Here is a 27,804-nt window from a genome sequence, read left to right on the forward strand (position 1 = left end):
TCTGGGTCTGCTCAGCAAACACGGCTCTCTGGGATAGCAGGAGGCTGGGGGGCAGGATTGAGGGGCATCGGCCGAGCCGTGGGGGAGGACGCCAGGATGATGACAGCAGACGTACATCAAACTGTTATGACGGGAACTTGGCCGCATTCCTCCACACGTTAATAGTCACCTTGCTGCCCAGGCTCAGGGCTGGACACCGCTTTGTTGCCACTGCCTGGCTCACGTTTACTGTGCACGATATATGGGTGAAATTCAGCCCTGGCATAAGCGGCTGCACAGCAGAGTTGTGCCCAATTGCACCTGCCGGGAATCTGGCCCCATGTCAGCTGACAGCTCTGCTCTTCCAACCTCCTGGGGCTCCTCAGGGTCAGAAGCGTCCCAGAAGGGGCCAAGCAGCTGCAGAGTTCGTGGATGGGCAGGTCAAAGCCAGCCCCGCTCTGCTGATGGCCCAGGACTAGCAATGACAGCAGGGCAGCTGGAGTTGTGGGGAGAGCTGTTAAGGAGCGTTGGGTTGATGGGGGAATGGAGAACAGGTGCCTCAGCCCCAGATTGGGAGAAGGGGCAGGGGAGCCAGAGAGCGGGTTGTACTTAGGGGGTGAGCAAGCTGGGGAATGGGCACTGGGAGGAGGGAAGGGCCGGAAGCAGCAGCAGAAGAGCTGGATTAACCCAAAGCCATCTGGAGTTTGGACCTGAGGCCCCCGTGGCTCATGTGGGATCAGAACCACGTTGCTGTAGGGGCAGGGAAGGGGAGGGGAGACATGGCCAGAATGGCACGGGATGGAGACAAACGACAGGAGAGACGCAGGAAGGGACCAATGGAGTTTATCAGGTGAAAGCGGCTCATTTCTGCACCAACCTCCCTCTTCTCCTGCCCCCATGCTTCCCTCACCCTGGACTGTGTCACTCCTGCTTCCTAGCAGGCACCCACGGGGGTGCCGTAGACCTCAACCTCACACAGGGTGAGATACTCCTCCCTGTCCGGGATGGTGATGGTGACGTAACGGTCCTCCATCCCTTTACAGGAGATGTTGCTGAGGGATCCTGGTGCGGTGTCGGTGATGGTCCCGCAGCTGCAAAGAGCAGAAGACAAGAGCGAGAGGCTGAGATTAGGGAGCACAGGCGAGTTGGCAGCAGGACTGACGACCCTTTAACTCTGAGCCTGCAGAGCCCAATGCACGGAGTGAATGACAGACTGTAAGAGACGGTGTGTCCCTCTTCCCGTCACAACCCAACTCCGACTAGAAATAGGGTACGCATTTCATCAGTCAGGGTCATTAACTGAGGGAGCAGATAACCGAGGACACGGTGGATTCTCCTTCCCTTGGAGTCTTTAAATCAAGACTAGACAACTGTCTAATAGATACACTGCAGCTCACACTGAAATGATGGGCTCAGCATAGAATCACTCTGTGAAGTTTTCTGACCAGTGTGATACTGGAGGTCAGACTAAGTGATCGGAAAGGTCCCTTCAGGTCTTAGAAATCTATGGATCCTAGGAAAATCAGTTCCTGTTGACTTGGATGAGATAATTCTACACGAGGAGCAGCTCTGAGGGCAGAGAGAGAACATGCAGGGGGGCCTGGAGAGGTCGCTGTGCTCAGCGACATGCGGTTCCCTTCCAGCCAGGAGCTGAGAGCACCGCCAGCCCAGCGCCTCCAGCCCCAGGCAGCTCCGAGGGGAATAGACCTCGTCCTGGCCCCGGTGGCAATGAGACCCAACCCCTGGGTCTCACTCCAGAGCATGGGAAAGCAACTCACATGGGGTCGTCCTTGCCATGGCCAGCCTTGGAGTCTCCCACGTGGATCTGGGCCCCCTTGATTCTCTCCCCACAGCAGTCCTCCCTGTTCTTCACCATCACCGTGGAGACAGAATGCCGACAGTCCAAGTCCACGTTCCACCACGGCTCTGTCTCCTGCTCGGTGTGGGTGCAGGAGTCATCGTCCAAAATCCCATCGCATTTTCCATCCACAGCGTTCCCGGCCCCGGCTTTTACAGGCCCGTATTCCTTGAGACTGGAGGACTGAGTGGCCGGGCGTCCCAGCGCCAAGTTCTGAGCTGGAATCAAAGGGCGGGAAGAGGGGAAGTGGGACATGCCCATCGTTAGGGTACAGGGGCGCCCGAACAAGGAGGGGGCAGGGGAACATGGCTCTCCCATTTTTTACTGGCCATAAGGACTAGCAACGGGGGGAGGGGACGAAGTCTTGGGGGGGAAAGAGGCGGTGCAGGAGCAGGGACTCGGGGGAAGGGGTGGCATGAGGGTGGGGTCTTGGTTCAGCTGCTGGTGCCCCCCCCCCCCACACAGTTAGGAAGCTTCCGCCGCCTCTGCTAGGGGGGCTCTAGACACCCTTTATCCCACACGGAGCCAGAGCCATGTCCCAGCAGTGATACACAAACCAGCCTCTGCATGAGAGCCAGGTTCCTAGTGGGAGCCATCGCCCCAGGGGACAGGAGTGACAGCAGGTGAGTGCTGGGTTCTCAGCCCCGACTGAGCCTCTCAGCCCCCCCACGTCCCATACCCAGCTGGAGCTGGTCCCCCCAAGGCAGAGATGGGGCAAGATGTTCAGATGGAACCTCCCCCCTCTGCCCCTGCCAGCTGGAGCCCCTGCCCAGGTCAGCGGTGGGAAGGGAAGAGTGTCCCAGGGTTTCTGCTGTCTCACTAGGCAGAGGTTGGGGCAGAAGGGAATGGGGTAGAACATAAAAGGGAATAAGTTTCTATTCACATTGTGCCAGCTCCTTACCCACTGGTGATAGGGGACAGCCCTGAGCTATGACCTCAACCGCACACAGAGTGAGAATCCCCCTCCAGCCTGGGATGATGATGGTGACGTAGCGGCCCTTCAGCCCGTTGCAGGAGATGGTGCTGATGGATCCCAGTCTGGTGTCGGTGATGGTCCCGCACCTAAAAACAGAGCAGAAGCCAAGAAGACAAAACAAGATAGATGTATTCAGGTCAACAGGGCCTGATGAAATTCATCCTAGAGTTCTTAAGCAATCTCAGAACTATTAACGATTTGTTCAAGAACTTATGGAGGAAGGGTAAGGTCCCAGAGGAATGAAAAAGGATAAACATAGAACCTCTCTCTAAAAAGGGAAACAAGAAGGAGGTCAGGAATTCTAGATCAATCAGCCCAACTTCCATACCTGGAACGAGACAGGAAGAAATTATTGAACAATAAGTTTGTTCAAACCTAGAGGATAACAAAGTTATATTTTGTAGCCAGCATGGATTTGTTGAGAGCAAATCATGCCAAACTATCTAATTTCCTTCTTTGACATTGGTCTAGTACACAGGGGAAGTGGCAGATGTGATATATCTGGACTTCAGTGTGGCTTTTGACACAGTCCCATGTGACATTCTCACAAGCAAACTAGGGAAATGTGATCTAGAGGAAATTACTAGAGGGTGGGTGCACAACTGGTTGGAAAACCATACTCAATGAGTAGTTATTAATGTCAAACTGAGGGATGTTTCTCGGGGTTTCCCATAAGGGTCGTTCTGTTTTGAGTACTGTTCAATATTTTTATTAAGGACTTCGATGATGGAGTGGAGAGTGTGCTTATAAGATTTATGGGTGACACCAAGTTGGGAGGGAGCGCAAGCACTTTGGGGGAAAGGATTTGAATTCAAAATAACCCTGATACATTTGAGAACTGGTCTGAAATCAACAAGATTCAATTCAATAAAGACAAGGGCAAAGTACTGCCCGTAGGAAGGAAAAATCAAATGCACCACCACAAAAGGGGGCTTAGCTGGAGTACTGCTGGACAGGATCTGGAGTATCACGGATCCCAAACTGAATAGGACGTAAGAGTGTGATTTCATTGCAAAAAAAAGCAAATGTCATTCTAGGATGTACCAACAAAAGTGTTGTACGCAAGACATGGGAGGTAATTGTCCTGCTCTATTCAGGACTGGTGAGGCCTCAGCAGGAATACTGTATCTAGGGTCCTTCGGGTTTGGGTTTTATTTTGTTTAATTTTTCCCAGGTATTTATCTATGTTTATTATAACAACAAAAACAGGTGAAAAAGCGATGGAAAAAACTTAATTTTTCTGGATAAATATGGAGGTTTATTTTGGTGGATGGAAGGACTGGGGGAAAAAGGATGCCGTAGATGAATGCTTGGATGAACAGAATTCAACGTGGTTTGCTGCAGAACTAAAAGAGAACTCAAAACACAAGGCCACCTCCGAGTTTAAGAAAACAAGACCTCTCTGATCCGCAAATAAAACTTTTCATTTGAAAAAAACAGGGTTACTGTTGTCAACGTAGAGCTCTGACCCTATCAATACTGACATTTAATGATTGGGCCACACCATTTGCAGTGCATACACTCAACTTCATCCTTTTCTTCTATTGTTTTTTTTAAAAACTTTTGAATATTTCCTTGTATTCTGAAACGTATTCTGATTCAGATTTTCGTTTTCTTCCCATTTTAGTGTCAAATCTTTAAACCGCTATCTGTTAATAGCTTGAAATGTGTACGTCGTGGGTGTGAGATTCATCAGTACGTTCAGATGCGCATGCCCTTCAGAGCTTGCGTGCGTGCCTGTTTGTTTATTAGGTGTATCTTCTGGACTAATACAGAGCCTTACTTCAACAGGCAGCTTTGTGTTATCGTCATACCTAGCACTTACGCAATGGATTGTATTTTCCTAATAAAACAAGGGTTTTTTATATACTTGAATGATACAAAAGTAAGGAGAAAAATCGGATAAAAATGGATAATGCTTTTTATAAAACCCACGATTTCTTCGGTAAAAATCAGTTTAAACTAAAAATAAAGGGGCTTAACTATATCGAATTCTGGGCACTGCACTTTAAGAAAGATGTGGACAAATTGGAGAAAGTCCAGCGGACAGTAACAAAAATGATGAGATGTTTAGACAACCTGACCTCTGAGGAAACGCTGAAAGAACAGGGTGTGTTTAGTATAGAGACGAGAAGGCTGATGGGGGTCATGATAACAGTCTTCAGACAGGACCCAGGTTGTGTCCCAGGGTAGCAGGCCCCTGAGGAGGTCAGGCACCCAGCCTCCCCGTGACAAGCTCTGCTAAGGAGAAGGAGCCAACCCAGATCCACCTGTGAGCAGTTAATTCCCTAGGTGGCTGGGTGGCTGTCAATTAGTTAAGGAAATCCTGGGCCTAATAAAGGGTTATGAGGGCTCAGTCACAACACACAGATCACAGAGGAAGCTCCTGAGGAGAAGGGCTTCTCAGGGGAGCTGGTTAGGGAGCGCCCCAGGAAAGGGAACCTAGGAAAGGTGTCCTGGATGGAAGAGATGCTAAAAGCGGGGAAATGCCAAGTCTGGAGGGAAAGCTGGTCATAGAGAAGGGACCTTTCCAGCCAATGGCAGGCGCTCCAGGTCGCAGAGGAACTACACGTCCTGCAGAGAAGAGTTGCAGTGATTTGACCTCATGGGGGCTGAATCCAGAGAGGGAACCCTTCCAAGGTGATGGCAGGAGGGTTGACTCCAGAGCAGGGACCCAGGTTGAGTGAGCCTTACAGGCAGGACCAGATTTCCAATTATGCACAGTAGACATGTGCCATGGGGCTCCGGCATTTTAGGGGTACCCAAGGTTGCCAAGTAGGCAATTTTCTACCCAACTGGGCTATTTTTAGCTGTCAGTTGCCAGGTTATTTTTAGTAGTTGTGAGTTGTGGTATTTTGGGCTATTTTGCTGCCCTGCTGACGCTGGCCACACTGCTCAGGAGTTCTCAAGAGGGAGGGAGCCTCTCCATCTGCCCCATCCCCTGCCAAGATGCCCCACACACCGCTGGTCTCATGTCGCGCCCTCTCCCCTTAGGTGACGTTTTCAGCATGCACAGAATTCTTGCCCGAGAGAAGTAGAATTTATTTCTTCTGCAGAAAATGTGCTCCAGTTCCACCATTCACCCTCCAGGGGTCGCTGTGGCTCCAGAACACCCTGAGCCGGCTGAGGCTGACTGGTCTGGCGGGTGGCAGCAAACAGCTGGCAGGCAGGTGTGTGTGGGGGGGGGGGGGCTTTTTTCTTCAGGTGACAAGTCACCGCAGCTTCCTTGGAGCCAGGTTAGGAGGCAGAGGGGGGCACACAGGGCTGCTGGTAGGGGGGTTCCAGGGCCACGTGGGGAGGGAGGAGGGGCGCTGAAGATGCTGTGCCTAGGGGCACGTAAGGTGTAAATCTTGCCCTGCTTACAGGTAAGGAGCCTGGATGAAGGAGATGGATGGAGTCAAGCGGGGCAGACAGGCGAAGGTTTACTCCCCTCCTCCCTCATCTAGGATTCGTGGGGATGAACGCTGGCTTGTGTACCGTGGTTTGGCCTTTGGTTAAATAAATTAGACCCCTGATGGGGCACTAATGTTCACTACATCCAGCCCTCACTGAATTCCCTGAAAGCCCACAAAGGGAAACAGAGGCAAGGACACAACCACAGTTCCGCACTCGGACTGTAAGAGGCGCTCCTGGGGCATGTGACCAGCAGACCAGGTTGTTACAAAGAGATCGGCAATCAATTGCTCTCCATGTCCACCAACAGTAGGACAAGAAGTAATCTCCTTAGTTTTGGAGCAAGGAAGACTTAGATTAAATGTTAGGAAAACCTTTCTGGCTATAAAGACAGTTCAGTATTGGAATACGTCACTAAGGGAGGTTGTGGGATCCCCGTCACTGGAGGGGATTAAGAAGAGGTTACACTAACCCCTGCCAGGGATGCTCTAGGCCAGGGGTAGTCAATAGGTGGACCACAGGCCAAATCTGGACCACCAGATACTTTTGAACACACCCCAGAAATCTTTTTATTGCCTTATTAGCATCATTTGTTTATTATTTTCTCTGGAGTCTGTATCTTGACTATACCTTGACCAGGAACTTTGGAGCTTGACAAAAAATAATTGACTACCCCTGGTCTAGGTATATTTGGTCCTGCCTCAGCATTGGGGGACTCACTAGATGTCCTCTTGAGATCCCTTCCTGCCCTACATCTCTGTGTATCTATACAGGGCGAAGGGAACACTGTAAGAGATGCTGCCTGCCCTACTCCCCATCACAACCCAATTCAGACAAGAAATAAGGGTCACTGTTTTATCAGTCAGGGCCATTTACCACTGGAGCAAATGACTGAGGGACTCGGTGGATTCTCCTTCCCTTGAAGTCTTTATATCAACATTGGACATCTGTCTAACCGATGCACTATACCTCACAGAGAAATTGTGGGCTCAGTGCAGAATCCCTGTGTGAGGTTTTCTGGCCCGTGCAATACAGGAGGTCAGACTAGATGATTGGAAAGGTCCTTTCAGGCCTTAGAAATCTATGGATTTCAGAAAAATCTGTTCCTGTTGCCTTGGATGTGATGATCCTACCTGGGCAGGAACTGTGACGGCAGAGAGAGAACACGCAGGGGCCTGGAGGGATTGTTCTACCCTGGATTGCCCTGCAGCGGTCGCTGTGCTCAGTGACATGCGGTTCCCTTCCAGCCAGGAGCTGAGAGCACCGCCAGCCCAGCGCCCCCAGCCCCAGGCAGCTCCGAGGGGAATAGACCTCACCCTGGCCCCGGTGGCAATGAGACCCAACCCCTGTGACTGAGCTGGGAGGAGTCGTCTCACTCCAGAGCATGGGAAAGCAACTCACATGGGGTCGTCCTTGCCATGGCCAGCCTTGGAGTCTCCCACGTGGATCTGGGCCCCCTTGATTCTCTCCCCACAGCAGTCCTCCCTGTTCTTCACCATCACCGCGGAGACAGACCGAGGACTGCCCAAGTCCACCCTCCACCACGGCTCTGTCTCGCAGTCGATGTGGGTGCAGGAGCCATTGTCCCAAATCCCATTGTGGTTTCCATCCACGGCCTTTTCAGCCCTAGCTTTTTCAGGTCCGTAATTCTTGTATGTGGAGGACTGAGTGGCCGGGCACCGCAGCGCCAAGTTCCAAGCTGGAATCAGAGGGTGAGAAGAGGGGAGGTGGGACGTGCCCATCGCTAGGGGGGCTCCAGACCCCCTTTTATCCCACACGGAGCTGGAGTCAGAGCCACGTCACAGCAGTGACACACAAACCAGCCACTGCATGAGAGCCAGGTTCACAGTGGGAGCCATGGCCCCAGGGGACGGGAGTGACAGCAGGTGAGCGCTGGGTTCTCAGCCCAGGCTGAGCCCCTCTCAACCCCCCACGTCCCATACCCAGCTGGAGCTGCTCCCCAAGGCAGGAATGGGGCAAGATGTTCAGATGGCGCCTCCCCCGTCTGCCCCTGCCAGCTGGAGCCCCTGCCCAGGTCAGTGGTGGGAAGGGAAGAGTCTCCCAGGGTTTCTGCTGTCTCACTCGGCAGAGGTTGGGGCCAAAGGGAATGGGGCAGAACATAAAAGGGAAGAAGTTTCCATTCAAGCTGTGCCAGCTCCTTATCCCCTGGTTGTGCGGTGCATTCCTGAGACACTCCAGTCCCTGCCAGGATCCCGATCACCATTAGTAGATGCCAGAGAAACTCCATCCTTGCACTGTCAACATAGAAAAGCACATGAATATTTTATTCAGAATAAACTACAGCCATAGCAAGTTTCAGATGAGCAGCTCATACATGCAGTGGGAGTTCTGCTGGAGGAGAAGGTATTTGTATTATTTGTATGTGTAGAGGCTTGTAGGGGCTTTGTGCTGGGAGAGAAGCTGAGTCCTGGTTAGGGGGCGGGGCTTCTCTGACTCGGGGTCCTATAAAGGGAGCCAGCCAGCCAGCCAGGCCGTGGCACAGGAGCCAGCAAACAGAGCTGTAAACGGGAGTTTCAGTGGAGTTTGGATTGTTGGGGGTTTGTTTTCGCTGTGGGTGGTGGCGTTTTGGTGGGGTTTGTGTTTCCCAGACTAACAGGGTTTAGGTGGGAAGGCGATGACAGACACAGAGGCAGCAGTGGGAGTGACCCATGTCGTGGAAGACACAATGAGGATGACTGGATGTGGAAGCTGCGGCATGTACGTGATCCTGGAGGGGGCACCTGGTAAGAGTTTTGTCTGCATGAAATGCCGCCTGATAGACCTGATGGAGGAAAAGATCCGAGGATTGGAGATGCAGGTGGAAAGCCTGGTTGAGTTTAGAAGGGGGTTCGAGCAGATTGTGGAGCAAAGACATGAGGCAGCTGAAGGGAAAAGCTCAGACTTGCAGATGGAAGCAGGACTGAGGAATTCTGAGGGGAGACTGCTGGGTGAGGAAAGTGGACAATGAAAGCATGTGACTAAAAGAACCAGGCAGAGGAACAGACGGGCTAGTGAAGGAGAAATAGAGCTCAAGAATAGGTTTGCAGAGTTGGAAAATGAAGAAGGGGCTCAGCAGGTGGTCACTAAAGGTGGAAGGGCAAGGAAGAAGAGAAGAGCAGCTAGTCCTGTAGGAAAAGGGGAACAGTCAATGGAGACTACACCAAATATGAGCCACAGGAGGATACAGGACGGGTTGAAGAGGATTACAAGGGAGAATAGGAATGGAAAGAACTTGCAGCCAGAGGTAACAGGGGATAGACCGGAGAATCGCACCGTCACCAGGAAAAGGCAGGTCTACGTGATCCAGGACTCCTTACTGAGAAGAATAGACAGGCCTATAACTAGAGCTGATCCAGAGAACAGAAGGGTGCTGTCTTCCAGGTGCTAAGATACGGGATGTGGACCTGAGGCTGAAGAGGATCCTAACAGGAGCCGGAAAGAATCCACTGATTGTCCTTCAGGTGGGAACAAATGATACGGCTAGATTCTCGCTGGAAAGTATCAAGGGAGACTATGCCAGGCTGGGGAAGACGCTTAAGGAAATTGAGGCTCAGGTGATCTTCAGTGGGATTCTGCCTGTTCCTAGAGAAGGACAACAAAGGTGTGACAAGATTATGATGATCAACAGATGGCTTAGGCAGTGGTGCTATAAGGAGGGCTTTGGGATGTATGGCCACTGGGAGGCATTTATGGACAGAGGACAGTTCTCTTGGGATAGACTTCATCTGAGTAGGGAAGGAAATAGACTTCTAGGATGGAGGCTGGCACAACTGATTAAGAGAGCTTTAAACTAGGAATTTGGGGGAGATGGTTGAGAGATGTCCAGGTAATCTTCACGCCCGATTTTAGCATTCAGAGGGAAGAAAACAAAAGTAAGAAAGGGTACAGCCATGGTAGGAGAATGGACATAAGGAGGAAGGGCAGTGTGGATACCAGTCTAATAGGTCATACTGGCTGTAGAATGTCCGTGCCTAATCGGGTACAGAATGTGAGCGAGGCCAAACAGCAAAAATTAAGATGTTTGTACACGAATGCGAGGAGCCTGGGTAACAAAATGGAGGAACTAGAGCTACTGGTGCAGGAAGCAAGTAATAATAATCGGGCTCAGATTTTCCTAGATGCGATAGCTGATGGATTCCTTCATCAAGTAGCTGCTGAACCTACTAGAGGGGATGCCATTTTAGATTTGGTTTTAGTGAGTAGTGAGGACCACATAGAAGAAATCAGAGAGGTGATTAAGAAAAAGCAGAATGCCTACAAGGAGTGGAAGATGGGAGGGATCAGCAAGGAAAGTTACCTTATTGAGGTCAGAACATGTAGGGATAAAGTGAGAAAGGCCAAAAACCATGTAGAGTTGGACCTTGCAAAGGAAATTAAAACCAATAGTAAAAGGTTCTATAGCCATGTAAATAAGAAGAAAACAAAGAAAGAAGAAGTGGGACCGCTAAACACTGAGGCTGGAGTGGAGGTCAAGGATAATCTAGGCATGGCCCAATATCTAAACAAATACTTTGCCTCAGTTTTTAATGAGGCTAATGAGGAGCTTAGGGATAATGGCAGGATGACAAATGGGAATGAGGATATGGAGGTAGATATTACCACATTTGAGATAGAAGCCAAACTCAAGCAGCTTAATGGGACTAAATCGGGGGGGCCCAGATAATCTTCATCCAAGAATATTAAAGGAACTGGCACATGAAATTGCAAGCCCATTAACAAGAATTTTTAATGAATCTGTAAACTCAGGGGTTGTACCCTATGACTGGAGAATTGCTAACATAGTTCCTATCTTTAAGAAAGGGAAAAAAAAGTGATCCGGGTAAATACAGGCCTGTTAGTTTGACATCTGTAGTATGCAAGGTCTTGGAAAAAATGTTGAAGGAGAAAGTAGTTAAGGACATTGAGGTCAATGGTAAATGGGACAAAATACGACATGGTTTTACAAAAGGTAGATCGTGCCAAACCAACCTGATCTCCTTCTTTGAGACAGTAACAGATTTTTTAGACAAAGGAAATGCAGTGAATCTAATTTACCTCAATTTCAGTAAGGCGTTTGATACCGTGCAACATGGGGAATTATTAGTTAAATTGGAAAAGATGGGGATCAATATGAAAATTGAAAGGAATTGGTTAAAGGGGAGACTACAGCGGGTCCTACTGAAAGGTGAACTGTCAGGCCGGAGGTAGGTTACTAGTGGCATTCCTCAGGGGTCGGTTTTGGGACCAATCTTATTGAATCTTTTTATTACTGACCTTGGCACAAAAAGCGGGAGTGTGCTAATAAAGTTTGTGGATGACACAAAGCTGGGAGGTATTGCCAGTACAGAGAAGGACCGGGATATCATACGGGAAGATCTGGATGACCTTGTAAACTGGAGTAATAGTAATAGGATGAAATTTAATAGTGAAAAGTGCGAACTCATGCATTTAGGGATTAATAACAAGAATTTTTGTTATAAACTGGGGACTCATCAGCTGGAAGTAATGGAGGAGGAGAAGGACCTTGGAGTATTGGTTGATCACAGGATGACTATGAGCCGCCAATGTGATATGGCCGTGAAAAAAGCTAATGCGCTCTTGGGATGCATCAGGCGAGGTATTTCCTGTAAAGATAAGGAGGTGTTAGTACCGTTATACAAGGCACTGGTGAGCCCTCATCTGGAATACTGTGTGCAGTTCTGGTCTCCCATGTTTAAGAAGGATGAATTCAAACTGGAACAGGTACAGAGAAGGGCTACTAGGATGATCCGAGGAATGGAAAATTTGTCTTATGAAAGGAGACTCAAGGAGCTTGGCTTGTTTAGCCTAACCAAAAGAAGGTTGAGGGGAGACATGATTGCTTTCTATAAATATATCAGAGGGATAAATACTAGGGAGGGAGAGGAATTATTTAAGCTCAGTACCAACGTGGACACAAGAACAAATGGATATAAACTGGCCATCAGGAAGTTTAGACTTGAAATTAGATGAAGGTTTCAAACCATCAGAGGAGTGAAGTTCTGGAACAGCCTTCCAAGGGGAGCAGTGGGGGCAAAAGACATATCTGGCTTCAAGACTAAGCTTGATAAGTTTATGAAGGCGATGATAGGATGGGATAGCCTAATTTTGGCATTTAATTGATCTTTGACTATTAGCGGTAAAGATGTCCAATGGCCTATGATGGGCTGTTAGATGGGTGGGATCTGAGTTACTACAGAGAATTCTTTCCTGTGTGTCTGGCTGGTGAGTCTTGCCCACATGCTCAGGGTTCAGCTGATCGCCATATTTGGGGTCAGGAAGGAATTTTCCTCCAGGGCAGATTGGAAGAGGCCCTGGGGGGTTATCGCCTTCCTCTGCAGAGTGGGGCACGGGTCACTTGCTGGAGGATTCTCTGCACCTTGAAGTCTTTAAACCATGATTTGAGGACTTCAATAGCTCAGACATAGGTTAGGGGTTTATTACAGGAGTGGGTGGGTGAGATTCTGTGGCCTGCGTTGTGCAGGAGGTCAGACTAGACGAACATAATGGTCCCTTCTGACCTTAAGGTCTATGTATCTTATTCCAAGACACACCCTGCTATTGTCCTCCTCTTCAGATTCATTGCCATTTGCTGCAGAAAGAGCATTTGCATGACTTGGCTTTCCTTCTCCTCTGGAGGTGCTGCAGGCCCAGGATGCAAGGAAGGGCAACTTGAAATGGAGCCCTAAGCTCATCCCCAGGCTGAGCTTTTCCTGATGTGTCTAAAGGAGGAGTTTCCTCTCATGGCCCATCTCCTGTGACATTTGCAGTGAAACCAGCCCTCTGGATTGGAGGCTCGTCTTGTGCCAGCTAACTGGGCTGATTTTGATCCCACAGCAGGGGAGACCAAGGTGAGTGACAGGTGAACTTGGGTGACTGGTATTAAATGAGGATATTGATATAACAAGTATCCCAGAAACTTGGTGGAAATGATGATAACCAATGGCACATGGTCTTACTAGGGTACAAAATATATTGGAATGACAGAGTAGGACATGCTGGTATGGGAGTGGCCCTATATGTGAAAAAGCAGAGTGTTAAATATAGTAAAAATTTTAAATGATTTTTAAATTATTTTAAATGATTCTCAAGCTGTGCCATAGAATCTTTATGGATAGAAATTCCCTGCTTGAATAACAAGAACATATCAGTAGGAATATCCTACCGATCACCTGTCCAGAACGGTGATTGCGAAATGCTTCTTGAGATTTCAACTAACCCCATGTTGCCTGAGTACATGTCACTGCAGCCCCACAACCCATTTGCTGCTTTCTGCCCCCGCCCCCCGCACTGTAGCCCCAAGACCGGAGAAGCTCTGCTCCCACGCCACAGCAGAGAGTGAGAGCTTCACCAGACCTGGGGCCTAAGCGAGGGTCCAGGCACTGGGGCTTCCCCAGCCCCACCTGCCCAACGCTTTTCCCAGGGCTTCAGGCTTCCGCTACCCCATGGCAGATTTCTACTGGGGTGGGGTGCCTATTTTTCCAGGCTCCCCCAGTTGGCCGAGGCCCCTAGGCATAGGCCCTGCAGGCCCATTGGATAATCCGCCATTGGGCACAGCTGGAGCACCTAGCTCATTTCATAGAATCATAGAATATCAGGGTTGGAAGGGACCCCAGAAGGTCATCTAGTCCAACCCCCTGCTCAAAGCAGGACCAATTCCCAGTTAAATCTTATTTATTTTTATTATTTATTTATTTATTTATTTATTTCAGCATCTAACGGAGAAAGCTGTGGGAGATATGAACTTGCTGCAGGTATTGGTCGATATGGTGACCTGATTCTACGCGGGAGAAGTCTGAAGGAGCATGAAGAAAGCCTCCTGGACACATTAGACCAGCTTGAAGGCTATGGACTGTCTTTTCCCAAAAGGTTAGCAGGTGAACAAGGGCTTAGGAGGAAAGCATGACGGTCAAACAAAAGGACCAATAGAAATGGACAGAGGTGAAGAGACGGGTTTGGGAATAAGAGTATTGCCCTCCCCTACCGCTTTTGGATTGACCAGGGCGGTACGGACATTTACTGTATCCAATGGCCCATTTACTTGCAATAGTGACACGCTCCATCACTGGGTCCCTAGGTGTGGTGGACGGTGGGGACCTTGGTTTGGCCTTCCCCTTCTCCCCCTGCAATGGATGGCTATTACAGGGTCCCTGTATGTTCTGGAACTGAAAGGTCATTAACATAGTTTTAATGTGGCGGTGAGAGTATTTGGGTTTTATTCAAATTCTTATTTTTTCTTTGTTTACAGGTGCTAATTTTTGCTCCAGTCAGCTTTCTTTGGGCAGACTGTGAGAATTTTATTTAACAGCTTCTTCCTGATTTTATTTAACTTTTCCTGGTTATGGCCTGGATTTTGCTTGGGCCACTGAGCTTCTTCACAAAGGCGACTCAGTGTTTCCCTAGGCATGCCCCCTCGTAGCAGCTGCTTTAAATCTGCCCATGTAGGGTTATAACAGTTTATAACAATTTGCAATTCCTCTTTGAATTTAACAGGGTCCTCTCTTATTTTTGGGAATTTTTTTAAGTAAATATACAATTCCGTAGCAGACCAAGGTGCATGAGCAGACACCGAGGTCTCATGACTTGAAGCACCAATGCCCGGGAATTGGCGCAAGGGGAACATTTCCTCAGTACGAGGAGTCACTGTCTGAGGGGTGAATGTAAGGGTCTTCTGTTGCTTAATATTTCTTGCCAGCTTAGTTGGATTTAAATTCTTTGCCAATTTTCTTTTTATCTCTTTTAATTGTGTTGTAAGTTTCTCCTGGGAGTCCTTGAGACTCCTTATTTGAGATTCACGGCACCGTTTTTCTGTTTCTCCATACCAATCAAAATATGCTTCCATTTGGCTTGGTCCGACATGGTTGGCAAGAAGGGCACCCCGGAGGTGTACAATCTTGTCAAGGTCGAAACTTCCCTCTACAGGAAACTGAAAACTGGAATTGTCTCTTGAGTACCAATTCCATTTTTTCAAAAACTTGCCAGTAGAGGGACTGTAATTAACATACATGTAATAGGCTGGGGTACCTTTTGGCGGGACAATGCTCCATTTAGACTCACTGGCCCCCATTCTGATGAACTAAACTATTACTGCACAGACACAGACAAAACACAAACCGTGTGCCCTTTTGGCAAGGCGGTGATTCCACACTGCCCCACTTTTTCTGGCGAGGTGATCGGTCTCCCAGTAGCCTTCCTGGTCCAGTCCCAGTACCTTTCTGTCGAGGCGGAGGCCACCTTGGACCACCGGCTCGCAGTACCTGGAGAACTTTCACTCAGGTCACTCACACCGGGAAGGCTTGTTTAGGGCGTCCACCACTGTCCTACGGCCCCGCTCCACAAAGAGTGTCTGCTGATGCCGCTTACTCTTGCATCAGTTGAGGCTTTCAGACCAGTTAGTGGCTCATCTCTCAACCGCCCCAGGCGGGAGCCAGACACAGGGGAGGAAAGAGGGTGCGGGAGCAGACCGTCTAAGGATGGAAGGGATGGGGTCACACACTCCTAGACCTGGACAGTCCCTTCTCTGGTCATGCCATGCAGAGAGAAACCGCCAGGGTCAGGGTCGTACTTTGACCCTTCTCGGTGCGGCCACAGGGCGTGCGTTAGAAACAACTCTGGTCACGGACCATCTGGCCTTGCAGAGTGCTCTGGGCGTCTTCCTGTGACCCTCACTCACTCAACTCTTTCACACCGGCACACAAACCCAGGCCAGAGGCCTAACCAGCCACCTAGTGGCTCTTCCCGGGGAACTAAACCAGAGTCAGACAAACATAGAACGAAAGGGCATCAGGCCTGTCTGGCAACAGAAATAGTTCTTAGATCCAGCGCGTAACTCACCCAACCCAGAGCCTACGGGCAGTCCTCCACTGGAACCCCAATAGAGATTTAAAAGGTCTCTCACCTTTCAGATGGCTGGCCGGTGTCCAGTGGGGAATGGTCCACGGTCCTCCAGTCCTGGTGATTCGTCGTGGATCCCGGACAAGCCCTCAAATTGTGGTGGAAAATTAACCATGCGTTGTGTTTGAAATCAGAAATCGCCTGAGGCTCATATCTTTATTCAAGTATACGTATACAGGGAGACGGGTTTCAGAGTAGCAGCCGTGTTAGTTTGTATTCGCAAAAAGAAAAGGAGTACTTGTGGCACCTTAGAGACTAACCAATTTATCTGAGCATGAGCTTTAGTCTTTAAGGTGCCACAAGTACTCCTTTTCTTTTTGCATATACAGGGAGAGTGAGCCATAGTTGCTCTGCATAAGCAGAAAATACAGGAGTTTATATAGCTGAAAACTACAATTTGTTAAGCACATTTCCTTTAACAGCATTTTTCTTATTTGGCATATAGTGCAAGCTCTAACAACAGCTTTCTTTATTTGGGATATAGCAAAACAAGCTTTTCCTGTTATTGACAGGCTGTTCTTTGCAGTTAACGGGTCTTTCCTAATTTCTAGCTGTTAGGGTTACATTTCTTAAACTGTGCTGTTGTAACTGCCCCACAATGGAATTTTCCTCAGCCTCTTCTTATGCTTTTACACACTGTAACAGGGTCAGGCCAGATGGCTACAGGAGAGTGATAGAAGGCAGATGTATTAGCCCCAGGTTAAGTAGGTCCCCTTTCCCTGGGTAAGGTAACAGGGAAGGTTCCAGAACAATCAGGAACCTTCTGGAGACAATTAAGACTGACAGGCTGATTAGAACACCTGCAGCCAATCAAGAAGCTGCTAGAATCAATTAAGGCAGGCTAATCAGGGCACCTGGGTTTAAGAAGGAGCTCACTTCAGTTCGTGGCATGCGTGTGAGGAGCTGGGAGCAAGAGGCACTAGGAGCTGAGAGTGAGAACGCGGACTGTTGGAGGACTGAGGAGTACAAGCGTTATCAGACACCAGGAGGAAGGTCCTATGGTGAGGATAAAGAAGATGTTGGGAGGAGGCCATAGGGAAGTAGCCCAAGGAGTTGTAGCTGTCACACAGCTGTTCCAGGAGGCACTCTAGACAGCTGCATTCCACAGGGCCCTGGGCTCGAACCCAGAGTAGAGGGCAGGCCCGGGTTCCCCCAAACCTCCCAACTCCTGGTCAGACATAGGAGGAGTTGACCTGGACTGTGCGTTCATGAAAATGGCCAAACTGAGGGCTCCTGTGAAGCTCCAAGGCGAGCAAATCCGCCAATAAGCGCAAGACCCCACCAAGGTAGATGAGGAACTTTGTCACAACACACAGTTAGCTTGACCAAAGTTTTAGGCCTACTTGGGAAGTTTAGGCCTACTGGGTTTTCCTCCACAGGACTAAAGCTGACAACTGAGAGATAGCCGTTCCGCAGAATGTCCATCATGTGGTTGGGACACATAGTATCACAGGAGGGTGTAAGTACAGCCCCTGATAAAGTAGAGGCTCTTGCTACACGGCCCTGCCTGCCAAATGACAGAGAGCTCAGGCCCTTTCTAGGATTTAGTGACTACTACCACAGATTCATGAAGAATGACACCGCTATTACACGCCCAGGGAATGACCTCAGCAGCGGATACCCATCCAGCAACGAGAAATGGAAATACAAGACAAAACCTAAAAAGTCCACAAGGCCTCCTGAACAGGAACGCCACCATCCCGTGCAGCCTTTTGGGAAGTGATGGGCTGAGAGGCATGTATCCGTATGGAGCTCAGTTCCAGGTGTGGACAGACAACGACCCATTAGTTTAGGTGTTGACAAGTGCTGAGCTAGATGATACGGTGTGGGCATGGATGGCTGCATTGGCTAGCTATGAGTTCAGCATCCAGTGTGGATTGGAGAGAAGCCATATCGATGCTGATGCACGATCCTTTGTCATCCAGGAGCTCCAGAGCTGGCTGTAGCTCTGGCTGATGGAATAAGAACAATCTGCCTAATTTGAATACAAGTTCGACTCCAACTGTCTGTAACCCTTCTGCCAGGTGGCTAACACAGCAGTAAGTGGATCAATACATGTAGTGTATTTACCTCTTGAGAGCCATCAAACTGCACAGTGAAATGGCAAATTGGCAGGGGAGTTGTCTTCATCCAGTTCTTCAATTAGATTTTGAAATTGTCTGTGACTGAATGCATTTGAGAGAATGAATTTCACAATGTGCAAGACAGGTTTCATGATGTGATCAAATTTGAGATTTTTAGATACCAGTTGCTCCCGATGAATAATACAGTGAAATGTCCAAAATTCGGGAAAGCTCTCGTCAGACTTACACAGCCCTACTAATCCATTCACAGATCCCCACATGGATGGAGCTCTGACAATTGCAATGGCAGTGAACTTCTGTAAAGGCAAGTGGCTTTTTGCAACTACCAACATCAACGCCTCCTTTAGATCTCGTCCACGAGTTCTGTCCTTTAGTGACACGAAATTGAGGAGTTCTTCCCTTACAACTCAGTTGTCAGACACAGTGCAGACAAATACCGATAATAAGGTTTATCCTGTCCATGGCACAACTCATCCAAAGTGATGCTCAAATACTCACACTGCTGAAGTTGCAAGTGCAGTTGCGATTCGATGTCACTGTTCAGGTCGGAGATTCTGCATTCTATTGTGTGGTGTGAAAGCTATAGGCCAGAAATTTTCTTCTGTAGATTCTTGTTCTCTGGTGACAGGATTGAAATCACATCAGTGAGGCACATTTTTATAAGCTCTCCTTCAGAGTAGGGCTTTTTCACGTGGGCTATGTGCCAGGCCACATAAGAGGAGCCTAATGTTACAGTCTGTGATCGGTTGGCAAATCTGGTGAAGACCTGGGCTTCTACATCTGTTTGTTTTTTCAAAGTTTTCATTTTTAAAGTGCAGAGTTCAGAACCTTGTGGGAATTCTTGATCCATATGTGCACGGCTCGAAGCGAAATGACGCTGCAGGTTTGAAGATTTGAACTGAGAGATACACGTCTGGCAAAGAAGACACATGGCCTTACCATGACGTTCAACAAAAAAATACTTATTCTCCCACTCCTGTTGGAAGCCTCGATTTTCATCTGTGTATTTTCTTTTCTGTTTGCATTTACGTTCCATTGTTAGATGGTGTAAGAAAATTTTTGATTAAAATTTTCCACACCAGCTAGTCACCGTATGTTTTATTCAAGGAGACACTGGTGCTGGCCAGGGGGTGCTGGACCCCTGGCACTGTCCCAGGCCCTGCCCCCACTCCACCCTTTTCCCCAAGTGCCCGCCCCCACCTCTGTCCCGCCTCTTCCCGCCCCCTCCCCGAGGGAGCCATGTCCTCATTCCTCCCCCTCCCCCCCCCCGCCGAGCCTCCTGCACATCGCAAAACAGCTGATTGTGGCGGGCAGGAGGCACAGGGAGGGAGGAGGAGGTGGTGCTGGGGGAGGGAGGGGGAGGCTGTGCACCACGTGTCCTCACTCCTCTCCCTCCCCCCAAAGCCTCCTCAATGCCACGGCTAGGACTATAACAGGGTTTAAAAGAGAAGTAGATAAATTTGTGGAGGTTAAGTCCATTAATGGCTATTAGCCAGGATGGGCAAGGAATGGTGTCCAAGCCTCTGTTTGTCAGAGGGTGGAGATGGATGGCAGGAGAGAGATCACTTGATCATTACCTGTTAGGTTCACTCCCTCTGGGGCACCTGGCATTGGCCACTGTCGGTAGACAGGATACTGGGCTGGCTGGACCTTTGGTTTGACCCAGTCTGGCTGTTCTTATGGTTTTAAAAGGGCCGGCTGACTCCACTGTTGACAGTGTCTGTCATTTCTGTCAGACCCCTTTTTTCAAGAACAACAGCAGTTTGAGAGGGGTCAGTTCCTGGCCATTATGTGAGTCCTTAGACTAGGGGGCCTTTCCTGATGGCATAATACAGTTGCCTTTGATCACACTTAGTCCCATTGTTCAGGAAATGGGGGAGTAGCATGAATCCTGATCATATTACCCTAAAGCTGCTGCTTCCTGGAGCCTTTCATCCTCCTCCTATTTCATTAATATGCTTTCCCTTGAAAATAGTTGTAAAGTGGAATCGGATTGTAGAGCACTTTGAAATAGCTGCTGTCAGGGCAAAACTTCTAGAAAGAGCCTGTGAGAATACAACTCCTGCGCCACCACCCCATTCTCAGAAAGCTGGCAAGGGCAGGAGTTGAGCTCACAGTTCATGGTGAAGTGACATGAGGTAATGACGCACGCCTGGGTGGTGGAAGCAGAGTGGATTAAGATTTATTGGGGCCCTGGGCACAAAGAACATTAGAGCCCCCCCACCCCAGGGCATCGCCCCCTGTTCTTCCACTTCCCCCAAGGCCACGCCACCTGGCTGGAATCTGGGGCCATGGTAAGAGCTGCGCAGGGAGCCCTGGACCCTCCATCTGCCCAGGGAAGTGCTCCCTGGTGACCCTGGTGGGCAGGGACACTGACCAGAGGCTGCTCTTGGGCACCCTGGTCCCCTGCCCAGGGCAGGTGGAGGGCCATGGGCTCCCCACAGCTGCCCGGGCTCCCTGGGTGGCTTTTACCACAGCCTACGACAGTGGTCCCCAAACTGGGGTGCACACAGTGGGGGACACAGGAACATTTTGGGGGGGGTGCAGTAGGGCCTGGGTCAGCCATCATGGGGGTGGGGAGGCAGGACCACCCTGCCCTGCTCCGGCTTCACCCCAGCTGTACCTCCAGCCCCGCTCCCAGCAACGGCCCCGCTCCCAGCCCTCGACTGTGACCCCTGTCTTCTGCTCCCAGGTCTGGCCCCGGCTCCCGGGGGGGCACTACTGAAAAAGTAACACTACACCCTGTTTTGGCCCCAGACATCCTAACTTTTTTGTCAAAACTGGGCATTTGTCCCATTTGCTTGTCAACTTATCACCAGTTGGCAAGAGCAAATGGTACAAATGCCCAATCTTGCCAAAAGGGGCTCGGGGTGGGTAGACACGCCTTGGGACTCAGCAAGGTGTGCAGGGACCTGCCTGTGGACAGAACTCTGAGGTTTTTCCAGACCATGTGGTGGACAGCTTGTCTTTGGGACAAAGAAAGACAGACCACATGGCAAGAGACTATAAAAGGCTGCTGCAGCTCCTCCATCTTGTCTTCAATCCTGCTTCCTACCTCTGGCGGGACTTTACTACACTGAAGCTTTGATCCAAGGACTGAAAGACCCATCCCAGCTGTGGATGGACTCCAGAGACTTGATTTGAACCTGCAGTTTATTCTATCACTGCTGCAAGCCTGAACCAAGAACTTTGCCATCACTGTATGTCATTGATTCTATTTAACCCATTCTAGCTCTCATTTCTATCCTTTTCCTTTTATGAATAAACCTTTAGATTTTAGTTTCTAAAGGATTGGCAACAGCATGATTTGTGGGTAAGATCTGATTTGTATATTGACCTGGGTCTGGGGCTTGGTCCTTTGGGATCGAGAGAACCTTTTTCTTTTACTGGGGTATTGGTTTTCATAACCATTTGTCCCCATAACGAGGGGAACTGGTGGTGATATTGGGAAACTGGAGTGTCTAAGGGAATTGCTTGTGTGACTTGTGGTTAGCCAGTGGGGTAAAACCAAAGTCTTCTCTGTTTGGCTGGTTTGGTTTGCCTTGGTGTGCACAGAAACCCCAGCCTTGGGCTGTAACTGCCCTGCTTGAAGCAATTTGTCCTGAATTGGCACTCTCAGTTGGGTCCCGCCAGAACCAGCATTGTTACAGGGGCATCGCTCAGAGAGAGCTGGGTTACAGTTGAATTGACTTTAACTTTGCATGTCATGGTTTAAGTTTAGCCACTCTTCATATCCTGGAAGAGCAAGCAGCAGCACCGGGCAAACTTAATTGTGCATGAACAAACATTGCAGGGAGTAAAAATATACACTGCCACGTCCTATGTGCCTAGTCAGTCTGCAGCAGAGCCAGGGCCAGCTAGTTTTCTTTTTTTAATCCGTACTCTAATTATGATACTTTAACTATTCTAATGTGGGAGAAAACTCCCCCCAGCAATGTGTCAGGCGTTTCCTGGACACACTTGGTCACATGCCTCTCCTCTGAACTCTGAGACAGCACCCAGAGCCTGAGGAGCTGGGAGACTGACCTGCCTGCTAGCTCAGAAGGACTCTGCTACGCACAGACACAGGGCCCTGCGACGGCAGCCCAGCTGAGCCAGAGTTGAGCACTCTGCAACGTGGCTGGGTGCAGCTTGCACCAGTCTAACCATTAACAAGAATATCAAACCCTGGAGCTTGCACGAGATGGACAAGAGCCTTGTAACGGCATGGGCCTAGTAACCGACAGCCCCGCTCCTCCCTTCCCAGGGCTCCAGCACAGGGCCCAGTCTGAACACCGCCTCTCTCAGCAGGGTGGAGTGAGTGTGGTGCAGGGGCAGGAGAAGGAGACACATTCAGTAAACAAACGTTTTAATTTCAGATCCCAGAGGCTGGAGTGTGAGCGCAGCACCGAGCCCGCGCCTGGTTGTTGCAGCATCCCTGGCTCGGCACAGACGGGACCTGGCTCCCTAAGGCAGCTCTGGGGAAAGCAAGGAGTGTAGGCCATCCAGGGGGCGGGAAAGGAGAAGATCTTAGATGTTGGTTACAGTTGCGGAGACAGCCACAGGGAAATGCGGAGCCTCTGCAATTCCTGAGGGCTCCAGCAGGAGGTGCAGGCACTCAGTGTCTTAGGATTTGGCCCTGTGATGTTTCATTTGTACAGGCATTTTTGGGCTCCTTCAATGTCCACTAGGAGTGCAAATTAATACACCTGCTCGAGACCCCTGCAAGTCCAGCCAGGGAGATTCTCAGCTGTCCATCCCTTAGCCTGGCCCACTCACAGTGAGTCCCTGTAGAGGCCAGGCACGTCTCCTTCAGCTCCCGCCAGGAGGCACATTCAGGACGTAGAGCACAGAGGTGAAGGAGAGGAAGAGGAAGCAGCAGAAGCTGGATGCAAAGCCCAGCCAGTCCACGATGCTCCCCACAAAGCTGCTGAATGCCAGCTTGCCCAGCACTTCCAGGGTGGCCAGGAAACTGTAATGAGTGGCCTGCAAAGGGCAGACACGCACCAGCATGAGGGGTGGCAAACACAAAGAGAGCCACTTACGCTGTCAAACAGAGGGACCCAGGTAGCCCAGATAGCGCCTAAACCCTGCCCAGCCGAGGGCTGCACGAAAGGGCCAGGAGCCCCAGAAAGCACCTGACTGTCATTCCCTTCAGCAGCTTGGAGCCAAGCCTCATCTCCAAGGCTGCAGAGTGGCCTGTGACCTTGGGCAACTCAACTCCCTTTTCTGTGCCTGAGTTCCCCATCTGCCCAGTGCAGATAATGCTGCCCTCGGGGTGCATTCACGTCTGGGGGGGCCATACAGAGACTCAGATCTCAGGGCTCTTCACTAATACTGATGAGTGAACCGTCTCAGCTGCCTGCTGACACTGGTGGATCCTACATTAACATCCCCAGTGTGCAGACAGGGAGGCAGATGTGCCCATTGATTCTAGTCCCCCTTGGGCCACATTTCCAGAGGTGCTGGTTGCAGGGTACCTGTATGCTGCCATCCGCCCTCTGCGTGCACTGCATCATGATGCTGAAAGCCAGGGTGGTGATCAGCCCTCCAATGAAGTGCTGGACACAGATACTCAGGATCGCAGCCCCTATGCATACAGCAGGACATGGCAACGGGGGAGTAATGCAGGTGACCAGTTCAGGGTTGGAGAGAGGCATGGCACAAGTGCAGGACTGGGAGCAGCTTCTCCAGATTTCTGCTCCCAGTTCTGACGCTGATACTCTCTGTGGCCATGTACAAGTCACTGGACCTCTCAGAAAGAGCTGGGCAGAAAACGGGGTCCCCCCCCCCCGCGCATGAAAACTTCTGTGAAAAAACTAAATTGTTTTCATCTAAATTTCATAGAAAAGTTCAATTTTCTGGTGAAATATTTTAGTCCCAAAGTAAAATATTTCCATTTGGAAATGCTAACAAAATGCCACCTGGGAGGTGGAGTTTGGATGCCTCAGACTCCCATTCTCCTCTATAGGCTGGGCTTCCATATTGAAGTACATTTCCCAAGATGCTCCATGGTCTTCCCTCTTGGAGGGAGAACAGGGTGCCTCATGAGTGTCCCTGGACGTGCTGCATCATGGAGGATATAGTTCAGCCTTAAAGCCCGGCAGCAGATCCAAACTGAAATGTTCTGGTGGGTTTGGTTTGACTAAATCAAAATTTTCCATGGAAAGCAAAAACCCGTTGCCCAAAATATTGTATAGTTGAAAACCCAGTTTTCCATCAAAACACAGTTCTGAGGGAAAATTTCTGACCAGCCCTACACTGCCTCTCAGTTCTCTTTCCCTTCACCCCATATCAACAAGGAGCTCTCTTATGCTCAGCTGGGTGGTGCTCACCTTTGAAGAGAGAGACTCCATCATCGTAGATGAAGACCAAAAAGGTCTGTAAATTCAGGCTGCAGAAGCGGAGCAGTAAGAGAGCCTTCAGCAGAGACAGTGGCTGCCTGGAAAGACGAGACAAACCCAACACAGAGATGGTTAAGGAAGCCAGTGCAGCAGAACACTGCAGGCAGAAGAAGAGCAAGCAGAACAGAAGGGGAGGGATTGTGTTTGGTCCCTCCCCATTTGATTGAGCAGAAGGATCATGAATCAGACACAGCAGCTGGGCCCAAGAGCAATCAAAACAGCACCAGACATCTCACTGATCTCTCCTGCCACACATGCCTCTCCCAACCCACGTACAAACCAGCCTTTTTCACCCCATACAAGAAGGGAGGTGGCAGAGCCCCATTCTACACTTAACCTCTGCTTGGACATCAGCTGGCCACCCAGTGAGGAACCTGTGATGGAGAAGACCATGGCTACCACTCCATTCCAGAAGCCAAGTTGCTGGGTGGAGAATCCATGGTCCAGCAGGAAGAGTGGGAACATGGTGGTGGTGCCTTGCTCACCTGCAAGGGAAAAGGACAAAATCAGGTGAGCCACAGCCAAGTCTATGCTCTATCAGACTCTTCCCTGCATGCAGGGGTGTCCAACAGCACAACAGGGAGCTTTAATGGCTCTGCTCAATCCCTAACCCAGCCCTGGCGGGTGACCCTGTCTAGATTTACAGCTGTTACATCCAATAGCTCCTTTCCACCTGCAGCCCTGCTGAGTGCTCCACTCTAAACGCTCCTTTCCTTAGAGGAATCCCAGCCCTCACCGGGCAGGCACTCACCAAGCTTGTAGAGGAGGACAAAGCCGGTGGTCCAAAGGGTGCCCGGCACACGGAGGAGCTCCTGGAGAATTCTCCAAGGGTTGAAGGTTCTTGTCCGGGGCTGGCCATCCTGGGAAGGCCGTCCTAGCGTGAGCTGCAGTTCCGGAGCACTCCACACATACAGTATGGCCAGAAGATAAATGATGGCCAGAAGCAAGAAGAGAACCCCCCAGCCCAATAGGTGCATCAAGGTCAGGAGGCCTCCTCCTGCCAGCATGGAGCCCAGTTTGTAAGCCACCACTTGGATGGTGTTGCCGTACCCGATCTCGTCCTGCCACAGGAGCCCAATGGCTACTCCGTCCACTGCGATGTCCTGGACAGAAGCAAAGAAGTTCATGAGCAGCAGCATGGCAGCGACGGGCAGGAAGTTGGTCTCTGGCGACATAGTGGCGCACGCTAGGCAGGCCAGCACTAGTCCTGACATGCTGAGCGCCAGCCAGGTCTGCTTGGTGTGGTACTGATCCACTAAAGGAGCCCACAGCATCTTGAGGATCCAGGGCAGGTAGAGTATTTTGGCTAAGCTGATCTTGCTGAAGGAGAGGCCCACGCTGCGGAGATAGATGGGCAGCAGGCCGGACTGTAGCCCATATGGCATCCCTTGGACAAAGTACAGGCCTCCCAACAGCACATACTTAGAGTTCATCCTTCAGCCGCAGGCCAAGGGCTCACACAGGAGAAGACCTGGGGGAGATCCGCTGAGCTGTGGGGAACACAAACAGACAGACATTACATTGGGCTCAGCAAGGGGAGAGGCCCAGCACAGCAGGGGTTAAGGCATGGGCCTCGGCCTCAGCTTGGGAATTCAGGGTGTATATACGAGGAGTAGGAGAGGGGGCACCAGCTTGGCTGCACTGGGCCAGGCCCTGGAGTCACCTGATGCCATGGTAACAGAGAGACCGTGTAGCCACTGCTGTCAAAGTGACAGCCACACCCCAGTGCTACCATGGCAACACCCCCAATGATACAGCTAGGGCCTGATGCCATGGTGACAGCCACACCCCAGCGCTGCCATGGCAACACCCCCAATGATACAGCTAGGGCCTGATGCCATGGTGACAGCCACACCCCAGCGCTGCCATGGCAACACCCCCAATGATACAGCTAGGGCCTGATGCCATGGTGACAGCCACACCCCAGCACTGCCATGGCAACACCCCCAATGACACAGCTAGGGCCTGATGCCATGGTGACACCCCCAATGACACAGCTAGGGCCTGATACCATGGTGACAGCCACACCCCAGCACTGCCATGGCAACACCCCCAATGACACAGCTAGGGCCTGATGCCATGGTGACACCCCCAATGACACAGCTAGGGCCTGATACCATGGTGACAGCCACACCCCAGCACTGCCATGGCAACACCCCCAATGATACAGCTAGGGCCTGATGCCACGGTGACAGCCACACCCCAGCGCTGCCATGGCAACACCCCCAATGATACAGCTAGGGCCTGATGCCATGGTGACAGCCACACCCCAGCGCTGCCAGGGCAGCACCCCCAATGATACAGCTAGGGCCTGATGCCATGGTGACAGCCACACCCCAGCGCTGCCAGGGCAGCACCCCCAATGATACAGCTAGGGCCTGATGCCACGGTGACAGCCACACCCCAGCACTGCCATGGCAACACCCCCAATGACACAGCTAGGGCCTGATGCCATGGTGACACCCCCAATGACACAGCTAGGGCCTGATACCATGGTGACAGCCACACCCCAGCACTGCCATGGCAACACCCCCAATGATACAGCTAGGGCCTGATGCCACGGTGACAGCCACACCCCAGCGCTGCCATGGCAACACCCCCAATGATACAGCTAGGGCCTGATGCCATGGTGACAGCCACACCCCAGCGCTGCCAGGGCAGCACCCCCAATGATACAGCTAGGGCCTGATGCCATGGTGACAGCCACACCCCAGCGCTGCCAGGGCAGCACCCCCAATGATACAGCTAGGGCCTGATGCCACGGTGACAGTCGCCACGATGACAGCGCCACTTACTGTGACCATACAGACAAGACGTCAGACCCCCCCCAGCCCAGTGAACGCCCCCGCTGCCGCTCCGGGGCGGGGCTGCGAGGGGCTGGCGGCTCCTGGAGGGGTAGGGCCGTAGGGGGAAGAGAAACTCTGGGGACTGCAGCAGCGCCTGGGTCCTCCACAGCCACGGAGAACGCGGAAGTGCCGGCTAGAGGGGCCGCCTTTCCCGCGGCGACCCAGCCACGCCCCCTGTCTGGCTGTGCCAGGCGGCTCGGAGGGTCCCGTCTGGGCTGCTGCTCGTTGGTATCGGGTGGCGGTGGGCCCTTCTAGCATGCCTCTCGCTCTTCTCTATGGCTGCGGAGGACCGACCGTGGGCGTTGCCGTGCTGGGCCGGCTGCCTCTGACCCCGCCCCTCCCTGGATAGGCCCCTCCCTGGGGGCCGGGCCAGAGGCTGCCTGGCAGCGGGGCT

At 51.0% G+C, this 27,804-nt stretch overlaps 2 protein-coding genes across 2 annotated transcripts; both read right to left on the reverse strand.

Moving 5' to 3' along the window:
* Positions 1–806: 806 nt before the first annotated feature.
* Positions 807–16,138, reverse strand: LOC311516714 (fucolectin-3-like). Its single transcript, XM_084621063.1, has 5 exons — positions 16,102–16,138; positions 7,608–8,461; positions 2,739–2,899; positions 1,758–2,055; positions 807–1,070 (listed from the first exon to the last, which is right to left on the reverse strand). The coding sequence occupies exons 2-5, from the start codon at positions 7,946–7,948 to the stop codon at positions 914–916; spliced, it is 957 nt and encodes a 318-aa protein (XP_084477189.1). The 5' UTR covers positions 7,949–8,461; positions 16,102–16,138; the 3' UTR covers positions 807–913.
* A 6,374-nt stretch (positions 16,139–22,512) lies between these two features.
* Positions 22,513–27,509, reverse strand: MFSD3 (major facilitator superfamily domain containing 3). Its single transcript, XM_084619672.1, has 6 exons — positions 27,360–27,509; positions 25,316–26,054; positions 24,902–25,049; positions 24,496–24,602; positions 23,641–23,750; positions 22,513–23,146 (listed from the first exon to the last, which is right to left on the reverse strand). Exons 2-6 carry the CDS (start codon positions 25,995–25,997, stop codon positions 22,973–22,975), a joined length of 1,221 nt encoding a protein of 406 aa, XP_084475798.1. The 5' UTR covers positions 25,998–26,054; positions 27,360–27,509; the 3' UTR covers positions 22,513–22,972.
* Positions 27,510–27,804: the final 295 nt, after the last annotated feature.

Source organism: Lepidochelys olivacea, assembly GCF_965140295.1.
Source record: "Lepidochelys olivacea isolate rLepOli2 genome assembly, chromosome: 2".
NCBI lineage: Eukaryota > Metazoa > Chordata > Testudines > Cheloniidae > Lepidochelys > Lepidochelys olivacea.